Source organism: Trichoderma ghanense (assembly GCF_004382785.1).
Source record: "Trichoderma ghanense strain CCMA-1212 chromosome Unknown scaffold_2, whole genome shotgun sequence".
Taxonomy (NCBI): Eukaryota; Fungi; Ascomycota; class Sordariomycetes; order Hypocreales; family Hypocreaceae; genus Trichoderma; species Trichoderma ghanense.
The window spans coordinates 760,628-768,138 of NW_027395665.1; the positions used below are offsets into that span (position 1 = coordinate 760,628).

General features: G+C 54.9%; 2 protein-coding genes across 2 annotated transcripts; one reads left to right on the forward strand and one right to left on the reverse strand.

Annotated features, from left to right (window-relative positions):
* Positions 1–739: 739 nt before the first annotated feature.
* On the forward strand, positions 740–2,537 carry CCMA1212_002642 (Ammonium transporter MEP3; the record flags this gene model as incomplete). Its single annotated transcript, XM_073700020.1, has 3 exons — positions 740–806; positions 955–1,878; positions 1,957–2,537. 3 exons carry the CDS (start codon positions 740–742, stop codon positions 2,535–2,537), a joined length of 1,572 nt encoding a protein of 523 aa, XP_073560947.1.
* Positions 2,538–3,345: 808 nt separating this feature from the next.
* On the reverse strand, positions 3,346–5,480 carry CCMA1212_002643 (3-phytase A; the record flags this gene model as incomplete). Its single annotated transcript, XM_073700021.1, has 6 exons — positions 3,346–3,912; positions 3,988–4,193; positions 4,271–4,416; positions 4,468–4,529; positions 4,592–4,659; positions 4,742–5,480. The coding sequence occupies 6 exons, from the start codon at positions 5,478–5,480 to the stop codon at positions 3,346–3,348; spliced, it is 1,788 nt and encodes a 595-aa protein (XP_073560948.1).
* Between the last annotated feature and the right edge of the window lie 2,031 nt (positions 5,481–7,511).

The following is a 7,511-nucleotide window of genomic DNA, read 5'->3' on the forward strand; positions in this document are numbered from 1 at the left end:
AACGAACAGTGAGATGAGATAGCAGAACAGCAAAAAAAAAACCACGCCCCCAGGTCACTGTGGCCACCCCCCCAGAGGCCTCTCCGAGGCGATGCCAATCCGTCACTCACGCTCTGCTCTGGAATCAGGCAACACCAAATGGCCCACCCCCGGTGTCTTATCTCTGGCCTCAGGCGGCCCTGTCTGGGGTAATTGGCTCTGGCTCTTGTTGCAAGGGCCACGGCGCTGGGCTGATGGATGGAGGAAAGAAACAAGAGGCGTGGCGGTCCTTGACAGTGGCCCCAGCCGCTAGGTATTGCACCCGGTTTGTCGCCGTGCTGTCGAAATCGGAGGACTGCCTGGAGACGGTTCACGGCGATGGTGTCTGCTATATACCACGGATCTAAGCCTGTCTGTTATCTCCTTGCCCTCCTCCTCCTCCTGCTCTTCCGTCCTTCTTCCTATCTCGTCCCCTCGTCTGCTGCCACTGTCCTCTCCTTCCTTCCATCTCTCACTCTCTCCTGCACGTCTTATCTCTGGTCGGGCCTTGAAGAGGCATCTTACTTCTGCAACCTTATCAGAACGCTTTGCTGTGCCTCTGTCTCCCGGAACGTCGCCCTGGCTGTGCCGGCATCCGACCTGTCATCGATTTCGCCTCGCCTCGTCTGACTTCCGCGTCGTATCTCTCGCTCACCTGGTCCTCGTGGCTGCTTTCTCCGACTTCTACTCGACGAATTCCCCAGATTTCGCTTAGCCCACCATGTCTTACGCCCATCTAGGGGCACCGACCGCGTTTAACGGGACAGGCTCCCTGGGCGGTGATGCCAGTATGTGAACGATAGTAGTAGCCTTGCCTCGACCCCCTCGTCATGTAGCACACACACATGCTTCCCCCATCTCTTCAACATGCCCAATATGCAAGTCATTGCCGCAGTGGTGAAACGGGCGCGAGAAACTGACAAGCCTTTGCTTCAGGAACCGAAAACCTGAACCAATGGTATCAGTCCGGAGACCAGGCCTTCATCCTCGTGAGCGCCTGCATGGTGCTTCTCATGGTGCCTGGCGTCTCCTTTCTCTACTCGGGTCTCGCTCGTCGAAAGTCGGCACTGTCCATGCTCTGGGTCACCCTCATGTCCTTTAGTGTCATCGTCTTCCAGTGGTACTTTTGGGGCTACTCCTTAGCCTTCAGCTCGACCTCCAACAACTCGTACATCGGCAACCTCAACCACTTTGGCCTCCAGAGGGTCCTGGCCACCCCGTCCGTTGGCTCTCCCCTGGTCCCGGCCCTCCTCTACTCCTTTTACCAGATGATGTTCTGCGCAGTTACCGCCTGCCTGACCGTCGGAGCCGTTGCCGAACGCGGCCGGGTCGTCCCGAGCATGGTCTTCTGCTTCTTCTGGGCCACCCTCGTCTACTGCCCTCTGGCTTACTGGGTGTGGAACGCCAACGGCTGGGCATTCAAGAACGGCGTCCTCGATTATGCCGGCGGTGTTCCCGTCGAGATCGGATCCGGAGTCTCGGCCCTCGCCTATTCCTGGGTCCTCGGTCGCCGAAACGAGAAGATGATGATGAACTTTCGGCCTCACAACATCTCCCTCATCACCCTCGGCACCGTTCTTCTGTGGTTTGGATGGCTGGGTTTCAACGGAGGATCTGCCTTTGGAGCCAACCTGCGAGCCGTCATGGCCTGCTGGAACTCGTGTCTCACCGCCATGTTCGCCGCCATGACTTGGTGCCTTCTCGATTTCCGCCTTGCCAAGAAGTGGTCCATGGTCGGTTGGTGTTCAGGTACCATCTCGGGCCTCGTTGCCGCCACTCCGGCTTCTGGTTTCATCACCCCCTGGGCCAGCATCATCTTGGGCGTCGTCGCTGGCGTCTGCTGTAACTTTAGCACTAAGAGTAAGCTCCTACTTGCTTCTCTGTTATGATTGATTCGTCTTGCAGAGGCCGTGGATTCTGACAAGCTTCATTGAATAGTCAAGTTCCTTATTCGCATCGACGACTCCCTCGACGTCTTCGCCGAGCACGGTATCGGCGGCATGGTCGGTCTCATTTTCAACGCCTTTTTCGCGAGCGGCAGCATCATCGGTCTCGACGGAGTTAACAGCGGCCTCACCGGTGGCTTTGTCGACGGCAACTATGTCATTATCGGATGGCAGATTGCGGCGATTGTCTCGGCTTCTGCCTACGCCTTTGTCATGTCCGCCATCATCGCCAAGCTCATCGATCTCGTCCCCGGTCTCAAGCTGCGTGCCTCGGAAGAAGCCGAGCTTCTTGGCATGGACGACGACCAGCACGGCGAATTCTCATACGACTACGTCGAAGTTCGACGCGACTTTTTGGCTTGGAGCCCCCAGCGCGAGGAGCCTGCGCACGAAGCCACAATCATGATCGAGCCTCAGCACGGCATCCAGGAGCATGCCAACATGGCTCGCTCTGCCAGCTTGGCTGAGACGAATGAAGAGAAGAAGCCCGCGTCTGCATTTGAGGATGGCAGGGAGCGATCCGAAAGTTCCGAGACGACCGACGGCAGCCAGAGCTCCGAGAAGCGCGACTAAACATGCTTCTCTTGCGTCCTTTTTCTTTCTACTAATTGGGGGGTTTATACAAAAGCCGTTCCTTGTTCTTTTCTACTTCTTGCTGTTCGCAATTTCGACTTTGCATTGCGGCATTGTACTTTTTTTTTATCTTTCTTATACGTTTATTGATATGATACTGGGCCGTGGGTATAGCGGGCGTTTTGGGCGTTTGATCCCTTGGATGGGCGGATGGCATGGCTTAATAGAGCGTAAAGTCTTAGATACCAGCGTGTGGATGAATATGAATGATTACCTTGTATTTGATCTCTAATGATGCTTTTGTGCCCCTTTGTCGGTTCGATCAATGTCTTATTTTCCATCGGCTTTACATATCCAAATTTGACCAGACTGACTCTGTGCATTACAACTAAACATTCTGACATTTGTGTATTCCCTCTAGACCTGTTGGCCTCTAGATTTAGAGTCCTGTAAAAGAGCGCAAACAATAACCTCTCTTAAACAAGCGAGAGAACTTCAAAGACATTGGCAATTGACAGAACTTTCAACCAAAGTATAACCCAGAACGCAGTGGAGTGAAAAGCCCCCCTCCCCAACTTGCTGTTCTCTGCACCATACCCATCGCCAATCTTTCCACAAGGTAAAACAAAGATGTGATGCGTTTCGATGGAGCAAAAAAAAAAAAAAGTCAAAAGTCCAAGATGAGCCAAATCCCTGAGCGCCGTGGTACTAAGATTGCCCGATCGCCTACCTTGTGAATTCGATGAGATGTATGTGATTGGGATAGATGTCGATATTTTGTCACACCTTCTTCTCGGTAGTACATTCCTTATTTCGGGGGCGCGCCGTCCGTGATGATTCCATAAGGCTCCTTGGGATAATCCCCAAAGCAAGCATAATCGTAGCTCGCCTTGGCAGACATGCCCTCCTGTAACTTGACAAACGTCTCAAACTCGCACCAGCCGTCTCTGCGACTGGCGTCGCACTCCGGGAAGCTCAGGCCCAGCGGAATGGTTCGCTGGTTGAGGACAAGGTGGACGTACTTTTGTTCTTCGCCGCGGAGGTAGCCGTCGCGATTGGGCGAGACGGGCTTCGGGGTCTTGATGATTTCAATGTCGAGGCGGGCGCCAAAGGGGGTGAGGTGCGAGACGGTGAAGTTGTGGGCGCCGGGGTATCGGTCGGCGGGAAGGTCTTCGGCGAACTGGCGCAGGCCGAATGCGGTGAGGATGGAGATGATGTTGGTGTCGTGGGAGAAGTCAAAGTAGAGGCTCTGGTTGAGAGGGAAAGTCTCAGTGTTGTTGTCCAGGGTGACGTTGATTTGAGAGCCTGAGTAGCCGAGGGTGTGGTTCTTCAGCCGGGCAAGGACCTCCTGCTGGTATCCAATGCCGGTTGCTCTCTGTGCATCGTAGACAAAGGGTTAGTGCTCCAATTCCTGACCTGTATTGCTCGTATGAGCGATTCGAACACATACCCCGACAGGACTGTGGAAGGCATTCCCCCCCGAGAACCAAACGTCGATGGAATAGCCAAAGCCTTGCCATTCCTCATAAGTGAACAGGTCGCAGAACATGCTGTAGCCGTATGCCACTGTCTCATAAGGGCACAGGGTTTGAGCATTGTAGACATCATCAACAGTCCACTCGAAGCCCTCTGTCATCGCCTGGAAGCGGTGGACAGCTACTACAAGTCAGCACGTTGATGCCCTTCGAAAGCTATACTAGAAACGAAAGGGTGTAACGGGGAGAAAAGCATACTGTCTTTGAGATAGGTATTGATCCACTTCTCTTTGGCCTCGTCACCCGAATGTTTGGAATTCGCATTCGGACAATTGAGTGAACCCGCTAGAGAATTGTTGAAGCCGCGGGACTCGATGATGACTTCGATAGTTGCGTTGTTTGTCCTGAGCTCTGTAAGTCATGGCTCGTGAAAGGTGTCGAACCAGAGCACTCACCACTCCAGTCCAAAAAAGCCAGCCATCCAGTTTTCTGCTGACTTGAGCATGCGATCTTGTGTCTATGCTAGCTGTCAGTTTCAAGCAGCCAATTTTGGTGTAGTCTGGCTCTCTTATAACTTACAGTTGTACGAACGATAATCTTGCTCTTGGGGTTATACAGCCTGCCGTACATGTAGCTATGGAGCACACCTGTCATACAGAGGTCAGTACTACTCAGGGGTACCATCACTCGGGAAGTTGAGTGCTGACGCAAAGGGAGAGGTCAGCTTACCTGAGTTGTACAGCTCTTCACGGCCCTTGGGCACCAGGATCTCAGATCCAAGATGATACTCCCAATCCTTGAGAAAGCTCAACGGCCCCTTGGGATGAAACTTGTCTGAGGCATTGGCAATGCGCTGGGCGAACTTGGTGACGCCGACGCCAGTAGTAGGATAGCGGGCGCCATGGCGGGACAGCATCTGGACCTGGACGATCTCGGCTCCCGGGGGGAGCGGGTATTCGTCCACGCCGAAGCCCGGCGAGGGAAAGTAAGGAGACAGGTAGCCCATCATCTTGAAGATGGTGTCGTTGCCGGGCTTCATGCCCTCGACGGGGATGGCCGTCTGCAGCGGCTCGTTGGGCACAAAGGTCGCGGTGGGATCCAACCTCCTCGTCTGGGCCAAGAAGGCGGCGCGGCCGGTGGCCGTCGGGCCGGCCCACAGCTCCGGCGAAGTCTGGAAATACTGGGGCACCTTGCTGGGCGCCGGACACGAGCCGGAGCTGCCGCCGTAAATCAGGTACGGCAGCGACAGGTACAGGTTGGCCGCCAGCAGGACGACGAGCGCCACGACGAGGACGAGGATCGTGGTGCGATACCGGCGATGGGCCCGCGACTGGCGCGGCGGCAGGTAGGCCGAGGACGCCACTCCCTCCTCCTCCTCGTTGCCATCTTGCGAGTCGTCTTGGTGGACCGGCCGATAGTCTGAGGTGTCGCCGCGGGCAGACTTGCTGATCGGCTGTGCGGCGGGCATGGCGATGGATGGATGTCGAGTCTCGGGTTGAGCGATTCCGTGGCTGTTGGGCCGTCAACAACCTCTGTGTCTGGCGGGCCAATCAATTAGCACGGGAGCCAAGACTCCAGCAGGCTGGAAGAGGCACAAGCAGACAAAGATGAAAGGATCACGAGACGCGCGTCTCAGCCCGTGACGTTGCGGCTGATGCTCGTACATGACGGGCTGTGTACATCTACTCACCAGCAGCAGCAATTGGATGCTCTAGTATCGCTCCTTGCACCAGCCCCTTGCCTCGACCCAGTCCGACGGAACGGTGCGGTGCGATGGGATGCGATGGGATGCGATGGGATGCAAGATGCGATTCGATTCGATGGGCGACGCGACGCGATCAACGAGATCAATGATGCGACCCGCCCTCCTCAGAGCGTCTGGCCTCTGCCGGGTCCGATTCGCTGCCAGGGCTCACACAGCGGCTGATGCCTGCGAGGCGATGGAGTTGATGCCGCAGATGCCGTTGATGAGATGAGGTTGGGCAAGATGGCAACAGGGCAGGGATGAAGCTGCGAGCTGAAGACAAGCTGCTGGTCGTTAACTGAGACAACGCCCCACGCATAAGCAAGGGGGGGGAGGCGAAGGTTGCCCGCCTTGTATCGTATCCCCTGTAGCTGTATGGAGATGGTACTTGTGCCTGTGCCCCCCGGCGAGGAAGGAGGGATGTACAGTAGTTTCTGGGATATATGACACTGTATTTCCGGCTTCTCGCCTTGGGAGACGCGGCAAGGAGCGAGGTGCTAGTGGCGCTGTGGCCCGCTAGACAAGTTGGACGGGGAAGCATCCCGCCGTTTCGGGTCCACAGTAGCGACACTGTGCCACTAACGGGGGGTCCCTGAATCGGCATTCGACGAACGAGAGAGAGCGACAACACCATTGAGCGGCTCTCGTTTCTGAGTGACCGCACTGGAACCCCTGGAGGCGAGACATGGACCCTTTTGGGCTCGCGATCGTGACGAGCATCGAATCATTTGGGCATCGAGAATGTCTGCTTTGCATCGGATCTTGGCATCGGATTCTTTATTTCCGCCTTTGCACATCGTCTGGGGAGGGTGGTAGGATGCTTGCATGCTGACTCGATATCGGAGATGCCTGGTCTTGGCTTCGTCACTCACTATCGAGGCATGCTCATACATGCCATCCATGTACAGTTCTCTGCTTCACACAGCTCACATTGTTTGCCCAAATAGGGACGGATCTCTCTTCTCTTCACTCTTCCAGGTCTTCAATCGCAGCCTCTGCAGCTTCGCCCGCAGACATGACGGCACCCATCAACCCATGTCTCACAGCAATGCCCGGCCTACACCGAGGCGTCATCCGATCCCCTGTTCCCCCAGCCATCATCCGGTTTCCATCCCTAGATCTCTCTCTTTCCCCCCTCTCTCCGTTTCTGTTTGTCTAGCTGTCTTATCACCGGCAGCGACAGCAAGGTCCGGGACATGCATCAAGTAATCTGCCACAATCTATCTAGTCGCAGAGACACACACCATTGAGCCAAGGCCTTGCCGCTCCCACAATTCTGGCGACTCGTCATAAAAGTTCCTGCTAGACCAAGGACATGGGACATGTTGCAACGCCAACACAACGGATCGCCTACTGCAAGGGGGGGAGAAGGAGAAGACCGAGTCAGACACCTGGTAGTACTGTACTACATACTCCGTACCTTGGGAAAAGAAGAGGAAAGAAACGGAAATTTGAGACAGAGATCAAGAGAGAAAGAGACGCCCGTGTAACCTCATCTAAACGCCGCCGCCGCGCTGAACCCATGATTCTACTGGGCAGGTTATCCAATCCCCATTTTCCTCGTCACCGCGCATAGCCTACCAAAATGCACCAGTCGTCACACAGCCCCATCTAGCCTCAATACACGTTTCTTTTCTCTCACCTTTTCTCCCTTGTTTTCTTTTCTTTTACTTCTTCTTTCCTTTCTTTTCTTTTCTTTTCTTTTCTTTTCTTTTCTTTTCTTTTTTTTTTTTTTTTCTTTTTTCCCTTCTCAGC